We start from the raw sequence: 22,174 nt of genomic DNA, 5'->3' as shown, positions 1-22,174 counted from the left end.
GCGAATACTCTTTCTAAAGCAGGTAGATTAACTCTTATTAAGTCTAATCTAACTGGTATGCCTAACCATATAGGGATTTCTTGCTTTAAGTGTCCCCCTCGTGTAACAAAGAATGTAAACAAGGAATGTAGGGATTTCTTATGGAGAAGAGATAGGAAACTTTATCCTTTAGCTTGGGATAAAGTTTGCATGGCTAAAGAACAAGGGGGGGGGGGGTAGGAATTAGAAGAGTGGATCATTTCAATAATGTTTGCCTGGCTAAGTTAGGTTGGATAGTTCTAAAAAATGAGAACAATTGGTGGGCTCAAGTGGTTAGAAGGAAATATTTAAGGAATAATGATTTTTTAAGTTGTAAGGTTAGACAAAACTATTCTATAGCCTATAAAGGAATTTAAAATAGTAGATGTGTTATCCAAGTGGGAATGACATGGGTGGTGGGTAATGGTAGGGACATCTTTTTTTGGACCCATCGTTGGTTTTTTCCTTATCCTCTTGTCCACCTCATTCCTGTTAATCAGTATCAAAATATTAATTGGGAAACTAAGGTTTGTGACTTAATTTATAATGGAAATTGGGACAAAGTCCGGCTTTCTCAAGTATTTGGTTCAGATATTGTGAAAAAAAAAATCTGTTTGGTAACTGTTCCCTTGCAGAATAAGGAAGATTACTTCATTTGGGATCATTCATCAATTGGTGAGTTCTCAATTAAATCAGTTACTTGGATTCAGAGTAATCAAAACCATGAAGTGATGAGACAAAAGATCCTTAAGAGGATGTGGAGGTTAATCATGCCACCAAAGGTGAAAAAATTTGCATGGTTGCTTATTCAAGAAAAATTGCATACTAAGGTAAGATTGATTAAATTCATTCAAAATCCTAACAAAGATTGTCCGTTATGTGGCAAGGAGGAAGAAACACAAAATCATTTTTTTTCTGAATTGTGATTTTGCAAAAGAAGTCTGGAACCGATTGCCGTTAAATAAACGATTGAGTAATGTTGGTTATACAAATGATTTTTTAGATTGGTTAGAATCAATTAACAATGATGAATGCAGTGGTCTGAGTAAGGTTTTCTAAAATTGTTGGCAAATTTAGAATGATAGGAATAATAAAGTTTTCAAAGGCATAAGTCCTTATCCTGTTAGATTGCCCCTAGAGAGGTTTTGTAAAGTTAAATTTTGATGGCTTGGTTTGTTTAAATAAAGCGGCTATTGGGTTTGTTTTAAGGAACGAGGTGGACAACCTATTGGAGCTGGTGCTTTCAATCTTGATGGGGCCACCATTTCGCTCGCGGATGCCACTGCTTTAAAGGAGGGTCTTTCTTTTGCCAGGTGCAAAGGAGTGAGAAAGCTTGTGGTGGAGGAGGATTCCAAACTCATCATTCAGGTGGTGTAGGGGGCATGGAAATCCCCTTGGCATCTTATACTGATCATTGAGGACATCAAGTAGCTAGCGTCGGGATTTTTGTGCATTAGATGACATCATATTTTTAGGAAAGCGAATTATGTCATGGACAAATTAGCTCACTTGGGCCTTTCATTGACGAATCCACTGTTGACATATGGCTCGATATAAATCTTGGTCAATTACTTTGTATTGGTTATCCTTATTTTTCTCTCCATCACAAATTTGTTTATGGCTTTACGTATTAGAAGGCAAACCATTTGTTTTGTAATAAAAGGAGCTCACGTAGAAATAATTTGAGTAAGCCAATTTGTGAGATTCTTCTTTGTACATTTTTTATCTCAGTCAGTTAATAAATTGAGAGTTATTTCTTTCATTTTATTTGTTCCATTTGGTGTTCAAGCACAACAATTGGTATCAGAGCCACTAGGCTCATCCGTATCAAAGTTTGTATTTGAAACTTGCTTGACAAAGATGGGCGATCAATCAGAATCGGGAGGTGCGCATCCTTTGCCAGAATCACACGCTTCGCGTTTGGCAAAGACAGTTCAAAATGCAAAGTTTGAAGTTGAAAAGTTCAATAGAACAAATAACTTTGGTATGTGGCAATGTGAGGTTAAAGATGTGTTGGCTTAACAAGATTTGGATCTGACGTTAGAAGACAAGTTGGAGGATATAGAAGAAGTTGAGTGGAACAAGTTAAATCAAATGGCTTGTTCTACATTTCGCTTATGTCTTGCAAAACCTCAAAAGTATTTTGTCATGCGAGAAATATCAGCTAAGTTGCTATGACAAAAATTGGAGGACAAGTACATGACAAAGAGTATTAAAAATCGCCTCCATTTGAAAAAGTAGTTATACCGATTCCAATACAAAGAAGGTACGAAAATGATTACACATAATTCATTTGACAAATTAATCGCTACAACAACAACAACAACAACAACAACAAAGCCTTTTCCCACTAAGTGGGGTCGGCTATATGAATCCTAGAACGCCATTGCGCTCGGTTTTGTGTCATGTCCTCCGTTAGATCCAAGTACTCTAAATCTTTTCTTAGAGTCTCTTCCAAAGTTTTCCTAGGTCTTCCTCTACCCCTTCGGCCCTGAACCTCTGTCCCGTAGTCACATCTTCGAACCGGAGCGTCAGTCGGCCTTCTTTGCACATGTCCAAATCACCGGAGCCGATTTTCTCTCATCTTTCCTACAATTTCGGCTACTCCTACTTTACCTCGGATATCCTCATTCCCAATCTTATCCTTTCTCGTGTGCCCACACATCCCACGAAGCATCCTCATCTCCGCTACACCCATTTTGTGTACGTGTTGATGCTTCACCGCCCAACATTCTGTGCCATAAAACATCGCTGGCCTTATTGCCGTCCTATAAAATTTTCTCTTGAGCTTCAGTGGCCTACGACGGTCACACAACACGCCGGATGCACTCTTACACTTCATCCATCCAGCTCGTATTCTATGGTTGAGATCTCCATCTAATTCTCCGTTCTCTTGCAAGATAGATCCTAGGTAGCGAAAACGGTCGCTTTTTGTGATCTTCGCTAGATTGCTCCGGTCATTAGTGTGGATAAGTATATAAATGGATAGAGATAGGAAAGCAAACACAAGATGTACGTGGTTCACCCAGATTGGCTACGTCCACGGAATAGAAGAGTTCTCATTAATTGTGAAGGGTTTACACAAGTACATAGGTTCAAGCTCTCCTTTAGTGAGTACAGGTGAATGATTTAGTACAAATGACATTAGGAAATATTGTGGGAGAATGATCTCGTAATCACGAAACTTCTAAGTATCGGAGTGTGGTGTCGTCTTGACTTGCCTTATCTGTCTCATAGGTAGATGTGGCATCTTCTCTGGAAGTACTCTTCCTCCATCCAGGGGTGGTATCTTTAACTGGTGGAGATGCACAAGGTAATGTATCAATTTCACTTGAAGCTTACTTGTAGTTTCAGGCTTGGTCAAGCGCGATACAAACCATGTAGTAGGAGTCCCCCAAGTCGCCGAGCTAGGGGGTCTGCTGAAAGAGGTGACAGACAAGGTAAGCAATCAGAGCTCCGATTGATTGTTCACCTTCTCCCCATCTTGCAGCAGCATGAAGGATAAAGAGAAGAAAAATGAGAAGAGATGATATGAGATACTTTTGCTTTTGAAGAAGTAACTTTCCACAGGCTTATTCTTGAACTGAGCTGGAGGGTTTTCTGGTTTCCTCCAGAGTATAAGGCCGACTGAAGAATTTGAGGGTCAAAACAAGTCCATCAAATCTAGAGTACGTTCCACCCTGCTGATATGGGATACTTTTGCTTTTGACAGAGTAATGGATGTATCGGCACGTGTGCTGTTACGCTTGTCTCCACATGCTTCCTTGTATCCTTCGCACTTGCCCTATCTGTTCCTCAAGCAGATGCGGAATCTTCCCTGGAAACATAACATGTTGAAGATGAGTACTCGAGAGCAATGCCAGGTAAGTAATCAGGTAAGGGGTTCCAGGCAGTCAGTTCCTGGCTGGAAGCTTGATTCCAAGTGCTGACTGATTGCTCTCTTTCTCCTTGTCTTGCAGGTAAAAACAAGGCCAAAGGAAAAGACAGGGAAAAAGCATGATATGGGATACTCTTGCTTTTAACCCTGATGATATGAGATATTCTTGCTCTAGTATAGCTTGTTTGCAGAGTTATTATCGGGGGGAAAGAAAGCTGAATATTTCGAAAGGCTTCGTTGGGAGTGCCCTCTCAGATATGATGAAGGGTTGAGCATTTTTGCAGGTCTGCCTGTCCGTTGGGGATGGAGGTCGACATATATAGGAGTCTCCCTAACAACAAGTAGTAATGTTATTCCTTTACCCTGCTTGGTCATAGCACGGTAGTGGGAGCTGCCAGTTTCACATGTTTTAACTCTGTTAGAGCACTTTGAAAAAGTGGTCTGTGGTATCTGGCTCTCGAGATTCGGAAAACGATGCCTCTTCGATTTTTGAGAAAGCAATCATGCTGGGGGTCTGGCTCTCGAAATTCGGAGAGCAGTGTCTCTTCGATTTTTGAGGAAGTAATCATGTTGGGAGTCTGGCTCTTGAGATTCGGAGGGCGGTGCCTCTTCGATTTTGGAGCAAGCAATCCTGTTGGGAGTGTTGTCTCGAATGTGAGTAAAGGTTGGGCATGTTTGCTAGTCTACCTTGCCACGAAGCACAAAGGTTGACACACAGGGACTTTCCAATTATCCAGCAATGGTACTGTTCCTTTACCCTCTCTTCGCTTTTGAGAAAGTAGTCATGTTGGGAGTCTGGCTCTCGAGATTCGGAGGACGGTGCCTCTTCGATTTTGGAGCAAGCAATCTTATTGGGAGTGTTTTCTCGAATGTGAGTAAAGGTTGGGCATGTTTGCTAGTCTACCTTGCCACGAAGCACAGAGGTTGACACACAGGGACTTTCCAATTATCCAGCAGTGGTACTGTTCCTTTACCCTTATGGGTAATAATATGGTAGCTAGACCTTCAAAATTTATGTGTCTAAACTTTGTTAGTGCTGTTTCTTTGCTATTCTTTTACCTTTCTTGGTCAGAGCGATGTAGTGGGAGCTGCAAGCTTCACGTGCTCAACTTTGGCAGAGAACTTTGGCAAAGTTATCTGTGGTACCCATGAGCTATTGTTGCGTGTGACAGGTGCTGACAAGGCTAGAAAAGTAGGTGCCTCTTCGATTTCTGAGATCGACCCTCGTGGTCTCTGAGCAGCCCAGCTTTTGAGAAAGCGAGCGCCTCTTCGATTGATTCGGAGAACGATGCCTCATCGATTTTTGAGAAAGCAATCATGCTGGGGGTCTGGCTCTCGAAGATTCGGGAAGCAGTGTCTCTTCGATTTTTGAGAAAGTAATCATGTTGGGAGTCTGGCTCTCGAGATTCGGAGGGCGGTGCCTCTTCGATTTTGGAGCAAGCAATCTTGTTGGGAGTGTTTTCTCGAATGTGAGTAAAGGTTGGGCATGTTTGCTAGTCTACCTTGCCACGAAGCACAGAGGTTGACACACAGGGACTTTCCAATTATCCAGCAATGGTACTGTTCCTTTACCCTCTCTTCGATTTTTAAGAAAGTAGTCATGTTGGGAGTCTGGCTCTCGAGATTTGGAGGACGGTGCCTCTTCGATTTTGGAGCAAGCAATCTTATTGGGAGTGTTTTCTCGAATGTGAGTAAAGGTTGGGCATGTTTGCTAGTCTACCTTGCCACGAAGCACAGAGGTTGACACACAGGGACTTTCCAATTATCCAGCAATGGTACTGTTCCTTTACCCTTGTGGGTAATAATATGGTAGCTAGACCTTCAAAATTTATGGGTCTAAACTTTGTTAGTGTTGTTTCTTTGCTATTCTTTTACCCTTCTTGGTCAGAGCGATGTAGTGGGAGCTGCAAGCTTCACGTGCTCAACTTTGGCAGAGAACTTTGGCAAAGTTATCTGTGGTACCCGTGAGCTATTGTTGCGTGTGGGAAGTGGGTGATTGAACAGTAAGATTCATGTGTTTTCTACTTCCCCAGAAGTCTTCGACAGAATGCCCATAATTTCCGCAAAGCTGAGTGTGCGTGTGACAGGTGCTGACAAGGCTGGAAAAGTAGGTGCCTCTTTGATTTCTGAGATCGGCCCTCGTGGTCTCTGGGGAGCCCAGCTTTTGAGAAAGCGAGCGCCTCTTCGATTTCTGAGATCGGCCTTCGTGGTCTTTGAGCAGCCCAACTTTTGAGAAAGCAAACGCCTCTTCGATTTCTGAGATCAACCCTCGTGATCTCTAAGCAGCCCAACTTTTGAGAAAGCAAACGCCTCTTCGATTTCTGAGCAGGCGCCTCTTCGATTTCTGAAGCTCCGTCGAGTGCAGATTTTTATAGGGGCTGGCATTAAGTTCCAAAGCACACTTGAATCTCCACCAGTAGAAGCTTCATTCTTGCACTTCGAAGATCTTGATTTGTCCGACCTCTTCTCTCTTCAACACCTTTGAAAATGTCTGGCCCCTCTGACCGTCGTTTTGACTTGAACCTTGTTAAAGAGTCAGCCCCGCCTTCTCCAGACAACATATGGCGCCCATCCTTCGTCTCCCTTACTGGTCCTCTTACCGTTGGGGATTCCGTGATGAAGAATGATATGACCGCTGCGGTGGTGGCCAGGAACCTTCTCACTCCCAAAGATAAAAGACTACTTTCCAAACGGTCTGATGAGTTAGCTGTTAAGGATTCGCTGGCTCTCAGTGTTCAGTGTGCAGGTTCTGTGTCTAATATGGCCCAACGCCTATTTGCTCGAACCCGCCAAGTTGAGTCATTGGCGGCTGAAGTGATGAGTCTCAAACAGGAGATTAGGGGGCTCAAGCATGAGAATAAACAGTTGCACCGGCTCGCACATGACTATGCTACAAACATGAAGAGGAAGCTTGACCAGATGAAGGAAACTGATGGTCAGGTTTTACTTGATCATCAGAGATTTGTGGGTTTGTTCCAAAGGCATTTATTGCCTTCGTCTTCTGGGGCTGTACCGCATAATGAAGCTCCGAATGATCAACCTCTGATGCCTCCTCCTTCTAGGGTTCTGTCCAGTACTGAGGCTCCAAATGATCCCCCTCCGGTGCCTTCTCTTTCTGGGGCTCTACCGACTGCTGAGACTTCTCCTAAGCAACCTTTGTGAAGGCTCCCTCTTGTGTGTTTATTTTGACTCATGCATATGTACATATTTGTAGCTTATCGGGGATATCAATAAATAAGCTTTCCTTCATTTCAACGTATTGTGTTAAATACACCAAAGCCTTCTTCGCTAAGTTCTTTGAATTTTCTTTTGTTGAAGCTTGTATGTTGAAGCTTTCTGAGTGGAGCATGTAGGTTGGGGTAATGTTCCCTTAATTTCCCGAGTGAGGAAAACTTCTCGGTTGGAGACTTGGAAAATCCAAGTCACTGAGTGGGATCGGCTATATGAATCTTAGAACGCCATTGTGCTCGATCCTGTGTCATGTCCTTCGTTAGATCCAAGTACTCTAAGTCTTTTCTTAGAGTCTCTTCCAAAGTTTTCCTAGGTCTTCCTCTACCCCTTCGGCCCTGAACCTCTGTCCCATAGTCGCATCTTCTAATCGGAGCGTCAGTAGGCCTTCTTTGCACATGTCCAAACCACCGTAACCGATTTTCTCTCATCTTTCCTTCAATTTCGGCTACTCCTACTTTACCCCGGATATCCTCATTCCTAATCTTATCCTTTCTCGTGTGCCCACACATCCAACGAAGCATCCTCATCTCCGCTACACCCATTTTGTGAACGTGTTGATGTTTCACCGCCCAACATTCTGTGCCATACAGCATCGCCGACCTTATTGCCGTCCTATAAAATTTTCCCTTGAGCTTCAGTGGCATACGGCGGTCACACAACACGCCGGATGCACTCTTCCACTTCATCCATCCAGCTTGTATTCTATGGTTGAGATCTCCATCTAATTCTCCGTTCTTTTGCAAGATAGATCCTAGGTAACGAAAACGGTCGCTCTTTGGTATTTCTTGATCTCCGATCTTCACCCCTAACTCGTTTTGGCCTCCATTTGCACTGAACTTGCACTCCATATATTCTGTCTTTGATCGGCTTAGGCGAAGACCTTTAGATTCCAACACTTCTCTCCAAAGGTTAAGCTTTGCATTTACCCCTTCCTGAGTTTCATCTATCAACACTATATCGTCTGCGAAAAGCATACACCAAGGAATATCATCTTGAATATGTCCTGTTAACTCATCCATTACCAACGCAAAAAGGTAAGGACTTAAGGATGAGCCTTGATGTAATCCTACAGTTATGGGAAAGCTTTCGGTTTGTCCTTCATGAGTTCTTACGGCAGTCTTTGCTCCTTCATACATATCCTTTATAGCTTGGATATATGCTACTCGTACTCCTTTCTTCTCTAAAATCCTCCAAAGAATGTCTCTTGGGACCCTATCATACGCTTTTTCCAAATCTATAAAGACCATGTGTAAATCCTTTTTCCCATCTCTATATCTTTCCATCAATCTTCGTAAGAGATAGATTGCCTCCATGGTTGAGCGCCCTGGCATGAACCCGAATTGGTTGTCCGAAACCCGTGTCTCTTGCCTCAATCTATGCTCAATGACTCTCTCCCAGAGCTTCATTGTATGACTCATTAGCTTAATACCCCTATAGTTCATGCAATTTTGTACGTCGCCCTTATTCTTGTAGATAGGCACCAAAGTGCTCGTTCGCCACTCATCTGGCATCTTCTTCGTTTTCAAAATCCTATTGAAAAGGTTAGTGAGCCATGTTATACCTGTCTCTCCCAAAAGTTTCCACACTTCGATTGGTATATTGTCTGGGCCTATTGCTTTTTTATGCTTCATCTTCTTCAAAGCTACAACCACTTCTTCCTTCCGGATTCGACGATAAAAAGAGTAGTTTCTACACTCTTCTGAGTTACTCAACTCCCCTAAAGAAGCACTCATTTCATGTCCTTCATTGAAAAGATTATGAAAATAACCTCTCCATCTGTCTTTAACCGCGTTCTCTGTAGCAAGAACCTTTCCATCCTCATCCTTGATGCACCTCACTTGGTTTAGGTCCCTTGTCTTCTTTTCCCTTGCTCTAGATAGTTTATAGATATCCAACTCTCCTTCTTTGGTATCTAGTCGTTTATACATATCGTCGTAAGCCGCTAACTTAGCTTCTCTGACAGCTTTCTTCGCCTCTTGCTTCGCTTTTCTATACCTTTCACCATTTTCATCGGTCCTCTCCTTGTATAAGGCTTTACAGCATTCCTTCTTAGCCTTCACCTTTGTTTGTACCTCCTCATTCCACCACCAAGATTCCTTTTGGTGTGGGGCAAAGCCCTTGGACTCTCCTAATACCTCTTTTGCTACTTTTCGGATACAACTAGCCATGGAATCCCACATTTGGCTAGCTTCCCCCTCTCTATCCCACACACATTGGGTGATTACATTCTCTTTGAAAATGACTTGTTTTTCTTCTTTTAGATTCCACCATCTAGTCCTTGGGCACTTCCAAGTCTTGTTCTTTTGTCTTACTCTTTTGATATGTACATCCATCACCAACAAGCGATGTTGATTAGCCACGCTCTCTCCTGGTATAACTTTGCAATCCTTACAAGTTATACGATCCCCTTTCCTCATTAGAAGAAAATCTATTTGTGTTTTTGACGACCCACTCTTGTAGGTGATCACATGTTCTTCTCTCTTCTTAAAGAAGGTGTTGGCTAAGAAGAGATCATATGCCATTGCAAAATCCAAGATAGCTTCCCCATCCTCGTTTCTCTCCCCAAAACCATGGCCACCATGAAAACCTCCATAGTTGCCTGTCTCCCTGCCCACGTGTCCATTTAAATCTCCTCCTATAAATAACTTCTCTGTCTGAGCAATTCCTTGCACCAAGTCTCCAAGATCTTCCCAAAATTTCTCCTTCGAACTCGTATCCAACCCTACTTGAGGTGCGTACGCACTAATCACATTGATAAGTTCTTGTCCTATTACAATCTTGATTGCCATGATTCTATCTCCTACCCTCTTGACATCTACAACATCTTGTACCAAGGTCTTGTCCACGATGATGCCAACACCGTTTCTCGTTCTATTTGTGCCCGAATACCAAAGTTTAAACCCTGAGTTTTCTAGATCCTTTGCCTTACTACCAACCCACTTAGTTTCTTGTAGGCACATAATATTTATCCTTCTCCTCACCATAACTTCCACTACTTCCATAGATTTTCCCGTTAAGGTTCCTATATTCCACGTTCCTAAACGCATTTTGCTCTCTTGAACTCTACCCTTCTGTCCTAGCTTCTTCACCCTCCCCCGTTTAATAGGATCAAAGTACTTCTTTTGTGTGTCCCGGGTAAAGTTGATAGGAGCATATGCTCCCAAACAACTTTGAGTGGAGTCGTTCGAAAAGAAGTTTCTATGGCCCCCTTGCTCATTTAACACTGCATCCGGGTGCCGATGGAGATACAGCGACCCTTGCTCACTTATCACTGTGCTCGGGCCACACAGCGCGCCACTTACGGGTGACGCCCTAGCTTTAGCGCGATTTTGTTCTGGATTCATTTTCATAAGGATTCGACGTGATGATGGAGTGCCGGCTGTCGACTACCTGACGCCCTCCCCCTCCTCCTTTATCCGGGCTTGGGACCGGCCTGATTTGTTAAATTTAGATGAATATGTCAAGGATAAAGATAAAGCCTTGATTTTGTTAAATTCATTACCTGAGGCGTATGATCATTTAGCTACTACTTTAATTTATGGTAAAGACACCATAAATTTTGAATATGTGTCTAATGCATTGATGAACCATGTAGTTAGACATAAAGATAAGCAAGTCTAGAATACAGCATCAGATGCTTTGTTTGTTAGAGACGGAATGAATGAAAGACGGAGATTCAATAACAGAAGAAGATCTCAATCTCGACCATGAGGTAGTTCACAAAATAGAAAAATATTAGACAAAGATGAATGTGCATTTTATCATACAAAGGGACATTGGATAAAGGATTGCCTTAAGCTGCAGAAGAATAATAGAAATACCAATGTTAACGTTGCACTTAGTGATGATGAATCTGATTATGCTTTGGTTATTTTTCTGCTTGTGATTCTGATGTATAGATTTTGGATTCTTGTTGTTCTCATCATATGTGTCCAAATCGAGATTGGTTTACTAATCTAGAAGTTGTAAAGGCGGGAACTGTTTTATTGGGTAATGATTATGCATGTGATAAAAATAGAGTAGGAACAATTAAGTTGAAACACCATGATGGCGTCTTTAGAGAGTTGTCCAATGTGTGGTATGTTCCTGCTTTGAAGAAAATTTTAATTTCTTTGAATGCCTTGGAAAGCAATGGGTTTAATGTAAATATGTCAAATAGTGTTCTAAAAGTTACTAAACGTGCTTTGGTTATGATGAAGGGAATCCGAAAGCAGAATATATATTTCTTGCAGGGGAAAACATTTTTAGGTGGTGCAGCCACAATTTCTAAAAAACCAGATACTGACAACACCAAGTTATGGCATATGAAACTTGGACATACTGGTGAAAAAGCTCTTCAAGCCCTTTTGAAATAGGGACTGCTGAAATGAGCCAAAACTTGCAAGCTCAACTTTTGAGAGCATTGTGTCTTGGGTAAGCAAACCAGAGTTAAATTTGGTATTGTTGTGCATCAAACTAAAGGAATCTTAGATTATGTGCATTCAGATATTTGGGGTCCTACCAAGACTACATCATTGAGTGATAAGCACTGGTTTGTAACTTTTGTTGATGACTACTTTAGAAGAGCTTGGGTTTATACAATGGAACACAAAGATGAGGTGTTAAATATTTTCTTAAACTAGAAGAAAATGGTTGAAAACCAAACTGGTAAGAAAATTAAAGTTTTGAGGTTAGATAATGGTGGTGAATACACCTTTGATTCATTTTTCAAAGTTTGTAGAGAAGAAGGTATAATAAGGCATTTCACTGTTCGTGGTACTCCCCAACAAAATGGAGTTGCTGAAAGGTTAAACAGAATGTTACTCGAAAAGGTTAGATGCATGTTGGCTCAATCTGGTTTAAGTAAGGCATTTTGGGCAAAGGCAATTACATATGTTTGTCACATTATCAATCGTTTACCTTCGTTTGCAATTGAAGGTAAAACACCTATTGAGAAGTGGACTGGAAAACGAGCTTCTGATTATGATTTTTTTCATATTTTTGGTTGTTCGTTTATTTCCATGTGACTCAAAGTAAGCTTGATCCAAGAGCCAAGAAGGCTATTTTGTGGGCTTTAATAGTGGCGTCAAAGGTTACCATTTGTGGTGTCCAGATTTGAAGAAACTTGTAATCAGCAGAGATGTGACTTTTGACGAAACTTCTATGTTACAAAGCAACTCAAAGACAAGTGTTTGAAAAGATTGCTACCACTACTCCACTGCCTGTTTTGATTGAACAAGAAGTAAATGAAGGTCAAGAAGATGAAGATGTCTCTTACCATGATGAAGAAGAGGCTCATACCCAATAGCCTCCAGTTATAGAGTGCATTGCTACAAGCAAAGACAAGAGAAACACAAAGAGACCAGCAAGATATAGTGATTATGTTGCTTATGCTCTTCCTATTATTAATGCAAAAATCCCAGAACGTTATAAGGAAGCTATGAACCGCTCTAAAAATACAGAATGGCGTAAGGCTATGAATGAAGAAATGAATTCTCTTGTGAAGAACAACACTTGGGAGTTAGTTCAATTGCCTCCCAGTAAGAGAGTTATTGGTTGCAAGTGGGTGTATACTAAAAAAGAAAGTCGTCCAGGAGAAGACAATGTAAGATTCAAAGCACGAGTGGTAGCAAAAGGATATGCACAAAAGGAAGGTATTGATTATAATGAAGTATTTTCTCCTGTTGTGAAGCATTCATCTATTCATATTATGTTAGCCTTTGTTGCACAATTTGATCTTGAACTAGTGCAACTTGATGCTAAGACGACTTTCTTATAAGAAGATCTTGATGAAGAAATTTACATGTCTCAGCTTGATGGGTATCAGGTAACTGGAAAAGAGAAATGTGTTTGTAAATTGAATAAGTCTTTGTATGAATTGAAGCAATCTCCAAGACAGTGGTATTTGATGTTTGATGAATTCATGAAAGGTCAACACTATTTAAGAAGTCAATATGATCATTGTGTTTATTTCAAAAAGTTGCAAGATGGGTCCTTCATTTATTTATTATTGTATGTTGATGATATGTTAATTGCATCAAAGAATGTTAAGGAGATTGAAAAGTTGAAAGTACAGATGAAGAACAAGTTTGAGATGAAAGATCTTGGTGAAGCGAAAAAGGTACTCGGTATGGAAATTATTCGTAACCGAGAAAAAGGTTTGGTGTATCTTACACAAAAGCAATATTTGTGTAAATTGCTTCAATGTTTTGGTATTAATGATGCCACCAGACCTGTAAGCACTCTAATGGCTCTTCACTTTAAGTTGAGTGCTTTGTTATCTCCAAAAAACAATGAAGAGAAGCTGTAGATGAAGAATATTCCATATTCTAATTTGGTTGGTGGCTTGATGTATATTATGGTATATTCTCGACCAGATATTGCTCATGTCGTTGGTTTGGTTAGTCGCTATATGCACAATCCAAGAAAAAAAACATTGGCAAGCAGCTAAGTGGATTCTAAAATACCTACATGGGACGAGATGTCGGCTTATGTTTTTAGCAAAGTGATAGTAGTTTTGAGAATTTTGTGGTTGGATATGTTGATTCTGACTATGCTGGAGATTTGGATAAAAGAAGATTGACTACTGGCTACTTATTTACCATGGCCAAATGGCCAGTTGTTGGAGGTCCACCCTACAATCCACAGTCTCTTTGTCAACAACGGAGGCCGAATATATGGCTATTGCAGAAGCTGTAAAGGAGGTCATTTGGATACATGGACTAATAAAGAATCTAGGAATTTATCAAAAGCAAGTGGAGCTACATTGTGATAGTCAAAGTGCTATTCACTTGTATAAATACCAAGTTTATCATTCGAGGACAAAGCATATCGATGTTCGGTTTCATTTTATTCGTGAGATTTTGTCCAAAAGAAAGATTATTCTTCAGAAAGTTCCAACTGCAAACAACCCAACTGATATGTTAACTAAAGCGCTCGGACCTACCAAGTTTGAGCATTGTTTGAACATAGCTCATATACTATGTGCCTGAATATGTTTGTGATTACGAATCTCGCCAAGGTGGAGATTGTTGACATGTGGCTCGATATAAAACTTGGTCAATTACTTTGTATTGGTTATCCTTGTTTTTCTCTCAATCACAAACTTGTTTATGGCTTTACATATTAGAATGCAAACCATTTGTTTTGTAATAAAAGGAGCTCACGTAAAAATAATTTGAGTGAACCAATTTGTGAGATTATTCTTTGTACATTTGTTATCTCAATCAGTTAATAAATTGAGAGTTATTTCTTTCATTTTATTTGTTTCATTTGGTGCTCAAGCACAACATCCATATTTTTGGGATTATTGTCTACCTGCTTTGGCCTTGGATGTTTTTAGATTTGATTGTTTGGGAATCGGTTGTACTAGAAACTTTTCTGTTTAATGAAATCTTTTTTTCCTATAAAAAAAAAGTGTCAAATTGTGTGTTCGATGTCCCCCCTATTCTATATATATTATTCATTTAAAAAGGTTTTCAATTAATTATGTTTTTTGTTTGTTTGCGTAAATCCATAGAGAAGAAGACATACAAACGAGTGGTGGATTGCGTATTGGATGAAGCCTTTGTCTTTAAACTCATATGTTCATAATTTAAGTTGTTTACAAAAGCATTATTATCAACTCACTACGCAAGTTCAACGACTTTTTAATATCTTCCTTAAATTTTGAAATGCCAGCTGCAACCTTAAAACTTATTCCTCTGCACAATGCTAATGCCAGCTTGATTTCCAAACAACTTTCTTATGGATTCAGGCTGCTGCCGAATGCCATCACAATCTCCAAAAACTCAAATCATCAATATCTTGTTTAGCGGACTTAGTCTTAGCTCAATTGACTACATCCGCATATTCCCCTTCTCGCCGTGCCCAAGTTCGAAATGACTAGAGCCGTCTACTTGCCTGACTGCACCCAAGTTCAAAACTCCATTCCTGTAATTTAGGGTTTACAACACGGATTATGATTCATCAACCCTTTTAATACATTTCTTTTGTTTTTGTTTTTTTTTTCTTTCTGTACGGCAGATATATGAAATCTATGAATGTTTTAAGGCAAAAAATAAAACATAGATTTATTCAGTGAATATTCCGTTGAATTGTTCTGCCGGCCACTGAGAACATATGAATGTTTGAAGCAATTAACGATAATCCAACTTTCATTGACGTTTTTGACAATGTTAAACCTCGAATGTCATACTCAAACAACAATAATATAACCCGAAATCCTGTCCTATATATCTGCATTATGTTGCACCAAACTTTAACACAACACATTCGCCACATATCAGTTTCAAAAGCATAATGTCTCTCCAAGAGTTCTCCGGCGGGGATGATCGAGTCCACATTGCCGGAAGTACTACAAATGGTTTTGATCCAAAAACCGGAATATATCACTCCCCTCTCAACCTTGGTCCCCGTTACAAAATCCCCGCCAAGCATAACCTCAACACGGCCACATTTGTTTTGTCGCAGTTACCGCCCCATCATGAGGCCGAGTCGCGAGTTGCACTCATTGACTCGGCCACCAACGAACAAGTCACCTATGAACAGCTTCTTCATTCAATTCATGCTCTTGCTTCAGGCTTGTACCAGGCACTTGGTGTTAGAAAAGGGGATGTGGTTTTTCTCTTGTCACCTAACTCACTTTTGTACCCAACCATATGCCTGGCAGTGTTGTCAATTGGTGCAATTTTAACCACGGCAAATCCAATCAACACCGAGTCAGAAATCGGCAAGCAAGTTCGCGATTCGGGCGCCAAGCTTGCTATTTCATCTCCTGAGGAGCTTCACAAATTGGTCCCAACTGGGGTGCCTACAATATTAACATCAAGGCCGTTGAGTGGTGATGACTCACTCACCATTGAACAGTTGATTGAAGGTTATGATCCCATTCCAACCGAGTTAATGCAAGCCCGTCCGACTCAGTCAGACACTGCTGCTATTTTGTACTCCTCAGGGACTACTGGGACAAGTAAAGGTGTAGTTCTAACACATGCAAATTTCATTGCCATTATCACAATGCTCAGATGGACGGTGGACGAAACATCAGCACAGGACGATGTGTTTTTGTGCTTCATTCCTATGTTCCACATCTATGGGCTTGCTTTCTTCGGCCTTGGATTGTTTTGCGCAGGAACCACCACTGTTTTGATGCAAAGGTTTGAGTTCAACACCATGTTGGATGCTATAAAAACTCACAAAGTGAGCAACATACCAGCTGTGCCTCCGGTGATTCTTGGACTAGTAAAGTACACAAGCAAAGCTGCCTGCGACTTGTCGTCTCTGAGGAGGGTGAGCTCAGGGGCTGCACCGTTGAGCAAAGAATTGATTGATGAGTTTAGAGAGCGGTTTCCTTGGGTTGAGATGAGGCCAGGCTATGGCCTAACCGAAAGCTGTGGTGCAGCAACTATTTTCATTTCAGACAAGCAGGCAAAGGCTCACTCCGCCTCTTGTGGGGTGCTGCTGCCAGGTTTTTCTGCTAAGATAGTGGATATCGAAACAGGGGAGGCCTTGCCGCCATATAAGGAAGGAGAGCTGTGGCTAAAGAGCCCTACTATTATGAAAGAGTATTTGGGGAATGTGGAATCAACACTTGCAACTATTGACTCAAATGGCTGGCTGAAAACTGGTGATCTTTGCTATTTTGATGAGGAAGGCTTCCTTTTCATCGTTGATCGGATAAAGGAGCTCATCAAGCATAATGGATATCAAGTTGCTCCGGCAGAATTGGAGGCCATACTTTTGAGTCATCCTCAAATTCTTGATGCAGCCGTTATACCGTGTGTTGCTTACCTCCCTCTTTCAAAATGCGCACAAGCTCCTTATATCTGCATCCATATCTATATCTATCTGTGTATATAATACGACTAAAAATGATGCAGTGTTGAAGACGAAGAAGCAGGACAAATACCAATGGCATATGTGGTGAGAACAGCTAGTCCAGATGGACTCACTGAAGACCAAGTCATCCAATTTGTTGCAGGCCAGGTCAGTCTTTGAGCTCATTCTGCATCCTTTTTCAGTAGGCCACTAATCTTGAGAAACAGTCTTCTAACTTCTGTACTCGAAATTTTCAGGTGGCTCCCTACAAAAAAGTAAGAAGAGTGGACTTTATCTCTGCCATTCCGCGGTCACCAGCAAGTAAAATCTTAAGGAAGAAACTGGTTATTTTACAAAACAAACAGCAAACAGTCTCTAGATTGTAATGCCTTTTTATCTGCCATTCCGGGATAAGCGAATTACAAAATATAAAGTAAGAGTTATAGATTATTGTCGTTTGAATCATACATTTGAGGTTTTTAAATTCAATAAAGATCAATGTTATCCACACTAAGAACCAATCCATATTTCTCTAGCATGCATTGCTCACTCACCATATAACCCAAATATGGGAGTTAAAGCAATTCGATGAGAGGTCCTGAAGATTAATGACCTGAATGAGCCACTGAATATGTCGGCACTTTTTGTTACAAAATAATATCAACTTGGAAAATGCCAAGACCTCGGCTCCATAATGTTATAGCCCCCATATATTGGGAAGCAGACATCTTTTTGACGGTACTAGGCATTCTTGTCATGTTGTTTTTAGATAATAGCAAACTGGGGTTATGCCTGTACAACAGATGACAGATCAGTCAGTAAACATTTCAGACAGGGCAAAAAGACTAAGTAAGAAACACCAAGTTCTTAAAACTCACTTCAACAAGATATAGCAAAATATCAACTCGCCCTCCTAGGCTCCTACCCCTAGCATACAAAGGCACCGTCGACTGTTATGTCATTCTACCAATAAGATGTTATCTCCTAGGCTCCTACCCCTAGCATCAAACATTATTATAATTCTCTTCTTCTTTTTTTTTCTTAGAAGAAGAGATAAAATTTCCCAATTGAAATGACAAACACAAAAGCTTGTATAGTTTCAATGTCAAAGAAGCTGAATAACCACCAAGTATCTTCGGACCTATAATACTACGTCCTAGTATGATCTGCACCATAACATTTTGACTGTCATACACTTTACTGAATTATATTAGATTAAGATATAACCATTGTCATGTCCAAGGCAAGAAGTCAGTTTTGGTATATAACCTTCTAATATAAAACAATTCATCTATGAAGGCATACGAGTATAAAGAGAGTTTACAGGACAAACCTAAAAGCATCAACCATAACAATTTGGACCTCTTGTATCATCTCTTTCCAACCTAGAATCAGTTTTTCCAACCAATTTAACCAGATGGACGGTGTTAATCACTTAATGTTGGAAGGAAGAAACAATAAAACCCGTCCAGAGTGAGACATCCATGGCTCCATGTAAGAACCATGCCACTACATTTCAAGTTCTTTTGAAAACCACCAAATAAGAGAGAAACTAGAAAACTCTTTGATAAAGTAATCTTCAATTGGGTTATGTTTTAGTTTGGTAACAAAAAATAATAATTTTTCAGAAAACCACCCTCTTGTATCATTAGAATTGGTGAATACAATTATTAAAGAATATATGTTAAGCATTTGGGTTACATCTAGAGGTCGCACTTGGTGCGATGGCAAGTGCCTTCGCCCATGAGTGGTAGGTCTCGGGTTCGAGACTTGGGAGCAGCCTCTCCATAAAATGGGGGTAAGGCTAGCCGACATTCACCTCTCCCAGACCCTGCGTAAAGCGGGAGCCTTGTGCACTGGGTACGACCTATTTGGGTTACATCTGCCTACGTAGAAATGTATTTTTTCTATAAATATTATTGATGATCTTAAAAAGGAAAATAGCTATTAAGAAGAAGCAACAGTGCATCACCATAGACGATTTGAAAACGATAACACCTTTCAAATCCAAAATTAACCTAACTCTGAACCTCTTTTTCCTCACTCTGTCTTAGTTTGGACCAAAACAATTTCACATGGATCTATGCAAAAACTAACATGAAAGAAGGACAGTATTTCCCAAGTAAGAAGATATGACTCGCCGGCATAAATAAAGGTAAATATGGCATGTACAAGTATTTAAGACTTTCTTAGAGTTCACGACTATCTGAGATTTTCATGTTCACACATATCCTGGTTTCAGCACTACATAAATTATGAGATGGATAGTGAATGTGGCATAAATAATCCTCCAAAAGCTATATTGGTGGTTAGCGAGCTATTAAAAAAGGTCGTACCCAGTGCACAAGGCTCCCGCTTTACGCAGGGTCTGGGAGAGGTGAATGTCGGCTAGCCTTACCCCCATTTATGGAGAGCGAGCTATTACTAGAAGAAAATTAATTATACGAATAAACAAGTTTTGCTTAATAGCTAAGAAGGTGCAATGATGCGGCATTGGAACTACAGAGTAAAACTGATCAGACCTAGTAGAAGATCCTTTTTTCGACCACAAAAATGATATATGTTTATGAACATCTAAGACAAAATAAATATCAACAGAGATCTCTTAAGAGGGAAGCGTCATTACCACTTCGTCCGCAGGTTCACTCTTCTCAAGTGGTTTGTGAGGGTTCTTCGTTGAAGAGTCCAACTCAAGTTATTTTTCAGATGACACGTGTTTAAAAATATGGATCATCATCAAATGATCAACATTTCCATCCCCCAATAATTATATCCATTCCACTAGTTTCAAGGACTCTCATTGTATTTGTGAAACCTTGAATTACCAATTTCAACTTCCATTGTCCAAGTTCTCTAACATTGGAATAACCCAGTCACCATCCATTTTGCCATCCCCATCTACTTTGAACTCCTTAATTTCCTTTGGAGCTGGCATTTGTCTAGTATTTCGACGCCCTAGGAAAACAAGATCTAAAGTTTTCCTCCGAACATCATATATCGGATTGGACTCAATCAGGCACCCCTTACTATAAGCCTCTCTAAGAAAAACAGTTTGACTATTACGTCTGGTTGATATGTAAAATATTCCAGGGTGCTTCAAGATGAGCTCCCGCACATTAACATCCACAGAAAAATCTCTCCGAAAATGAGATAATCTTTCAACCTCAACCATCTTCTCTACTGTCAAACTCAAGAACTCGTGAAGAATACCAACCGCCCGTTTCTCATAACTCTCTATCCCTCCACAAGTACGAATGCGGACAACCTCTTTCCTGTCATAAGGCTTCACGTAAGGAAGCCTTTGCCAATTCTTCAACTTATCTCTAAATCCTGCCTGGATCTCATACCCTGTTGGGAAATTTATAGGGAAGGCGTACTTTGTCTCAAACTCACTCAACCACTTCTCTTTAAATTCCTTCTCTCGCCATTTCTCAATTTCAGCAACAGCCAAATTCTCATCTCTACTAATCAGTTCTACAACCTCTAAATCAATCAACCTAAAATCCTTTGAATATTTACCAAGGATAGATTCTCTGAAATCCTCGGGCAATCCAAATTCTCTCCTGACCAACCTCAAAGCATGGACACGAAGAGTGCCACTCACAGACATCATCAACAACTTCTTTACACGATGAACAACTTCGAGTTCCCATTGTTTCATAGCCATTGCCTCTTCCTCTATTAAACCCCTCATTTTCTTACTGATCCTGCAACACAAACTGCATCGTACGGGATGTTTAAACACCTCAAAAACATGTGGGTATTTGTGAACAAAGGCGCCAATGCCTACATTAAGCCCCACAAGGTTCCTCCATCGAGACATCAGTTGCAAGGACACAAAGGGTCCGCGCTTCCGACTGGACATGAGGTCATGGAGCTTTAGGATGATATCGAGCTTCTTGAGGTGGGTTGTGAGTTTGTCTAGCTTCGAGTCCCTTGTTCGGTCTTCTAAGCGTGTTCGGGCCGAAATTACAGGCTTTAGCCATCTTTTTTGTACAAAGGAATTGAAGGGGCCAAAAGGGGTCACTTGTGAGCATAATACAGAAGCTTTGAACTCGAAGAGGCTGAGTTTGGAGCTTTCGAATAGTCTCATGGGTCCTGATTTGGTGGGTTAAGATGAACTATTTACACAGCCCTCATCAAGGGTTGTGGTTGGCTTGTACATCTGCCCCTGCCTGCGATTCTCGAAGGCACAAATGCAACGACTCTATCAGAAACATGGCACATAAATGCATGAGAAATTACAATAATCTGAGTAATAAGAACAAACGATAATAGAATCTGAGTAACATGTGAAATAAACAATAATCGGGTTTGGCCTTGGGTTTTGAAAGAGTTAATTCCATGTTGGCTGATTCCAACCGAATCTAAAACTTTCATAATCTATTTTATAAATCACCATCCCCCCTTAAACTATTGCCCGATAATCAAATTAAACCTGAAACCTTCAACTGCATCAATGATTCAATATGGCCCCCCAAAACTTGTTAGCATGCTTCAATGGCACCCGCTGCATTTCTTCTCCTCTTTCTATATCCTTAAACCTCCCCATTCCGCAATTTATCGGCCGAGATTTATCGGTGCCAAGCGACAGAGTGTATTAAAGTTAGACAAGAACATTCTTGTTTGTTGATGAAATGCAGATTAAACAAAAACAAAACCAAAAAGAAACGAAAAAAGAAAGGAACCAAAGCAATCAAAGGCGATGCAATTCATAAGCCATGTTGCAAATACTTCACTATCACTTGTCAGAAATACCGATCACGGTACACCCTTAATTAACCACTTTGTTGCTAAAACCCGTATTATTCTATGATACAACGATAGCTGTCAAGAGAGAGAGAGAGGCTGACCATGATAAAATTGCTAAAACCCGTATATTTCAATTGACTCTCGCTGTCTTGCGCGGTGTTTTGATCATTTCAATTATTTTCACAAACAATTTTTAGTTTTACATTCATTCTTAATTTTTAGACGTCGAACTGAATAAATTATACGGATGCAACACATAAGATTAAAAAGTTTGTGTATGTGTACTTGTCTTTTACTTTTTGTTAGCTGCATTCATTTTCTGGGGACTGGCGAACTACCCATAAGCGGTAAGATATTATGTTATGGGTCATCATATCATATGAGACCGTTATTTGGTAATTGTAGTAAACATATAAACGCATTGTAGCCAAGTCCGACTTCTCCTTACAAGTTATAGAGTTTAGATATGTTCCTTCTTAAGATTTGATCAAAGTACTT

At 40.4% G+C, this 22,174-nt stretch overlaps 3 protein-coding genes and 1 long non-coding RNA gene across 13 annotated transcripts; 3 read left to right on the top strand and 1 right to left on the bottom strand.

Moving 5' to 3' along the window:
- Positions 1 to 1,704: 1,704 nt before the first annotated feature.
- LOC126612063 (uncharacterized) lies at positions 1,705 to 14,362 on the top strand. Of its 2 annotated transcripts, none has more exons than XR_007618955.1 (2): positions 1,705 to 2,284; positions 10,726 to 14,362. It is a non-coding gene; the product is annotated as an uncharacterized LOC126612063 (long non-coding RNA). The 2 variants fall into 2 exon arrangements; XR_007618954.1 differs by having other exon boundaries at positions 10,722 to 14,362.
- LOC126612048 (uncharacterized) lies at positions 4,041 to 7,150 on the top strand. Of its 2 annotated transcripts, none has more exons than XM_050280358.1 (2): positions 4,041 to 4,818; positions 5,635 to 7,150. In XM_050280358.1, exon 2 carries the CDS (start codon positions 6,383 to 6,385, stop codon positions 7,055 to 7,057), a length of 675 nt encoding a protein of 224 aa, XP_050136315.1. In that variant the 5' UTR covers positions 4,041 to 4,818; positions 5,635 to 6,382; the 3' UTR covers positions 7,058 to 7,150. The 2 variants fall into 2 exon arrangements, with proteins under 2 accessions (XP_050136315.1, XP_050136308.1); XM_050280351.1 differs by having other exon boundaries at positions 5,417 to 7,150.
- An 814-nt stretch (positions 14,363 to 15,176) lies between the features above and the next one.
- Positions 15,177 to 21,772, bottom strand: LOC126613860 (protein ROOT PRIMORDIUM DEFECTIVE 1-like). Of its 8 annotated transcripts, none has more exons than XM_050281473.1 (4): positions 19,551 to 21,772; positions 18,258 to 18,309; positions 17,479 to 17,716; positions 15,177 to 17,189 (listed from the first exon to the last, which is right to left on the bottom strand). In XM_050281473.1, the coding sequence occupies exon 1, from the start codon at positions 21,015 to 21,017 to the stop codon at positions 19,755 to 19,757; it is 1,263 nt and encodes a 420-aa protein (XP_050137430.1). In that variant the 5' UTR covers positions 21,018 to 21,772; the 3' UTR covers positions 15,177 to 17,189; positions 17,479 to 17,716; positions 18,258 to 18,309; positions 19,551 to 19,754. The 8 variants fall into 8 exon arrangements, with proteins under 8 accessions (XP_050137430.1, XP_050137435.1, XP_050137431.1 ...); XM_050281478.1 differs by lacking the exon at positions 18,258 to 18,309 and having other exon boundaries at positions 15,177 to 16,932; positions 17,016 to 17,189; XM_050281474.1 differs by lacking the exon at positions 18,258 to 18,309 and having other exon boundaries at positions 19,551 to 21,099; positions 21,363 to 21,772.
- LOC126613861 (probable CoA ligase CCL5) lies at positions 15,407 to 17,441 on the top strand. Its single transcript, XM_050281481.1, has 3 exons — positions 15,407 to 16,884; positions 16,987 to 17,092; positions 17,182 to 17,441. The coding sequence occupies exons 1-3, from the start codon at positions 15,407 to 15,409 to the stop codon at positions 17,308 to 17,310; spliced, it is 1,713 nt and encodes a 570-aa protein (XP_050137438.1). The 3' UTR covers positions 17,311 to 17,441.
- Positions 21,773 to 22,174: the final 402 nt, after the last annotated feature.

This window comes from Malus sylvestris, chromosome 2 (genome assembly GCF_916048215.2).
Source record: "Malus sylvestris chromosome 2, drMalSylv7.2, whole genome shotgun sequence".
NCBI classification, from domain to species: domain Eukaryota; kingdom Viridiplantae; phylum Streptophyta; class Magnoliopsida; order Rosales; family Rosaceae; genus Malus; species Malus sylvestris.
The sequence above is the reverse complement of the archived record's forward strand: the minus strand, read 5'-3'. Positions and strand labels throughout refer to the sequence as shown.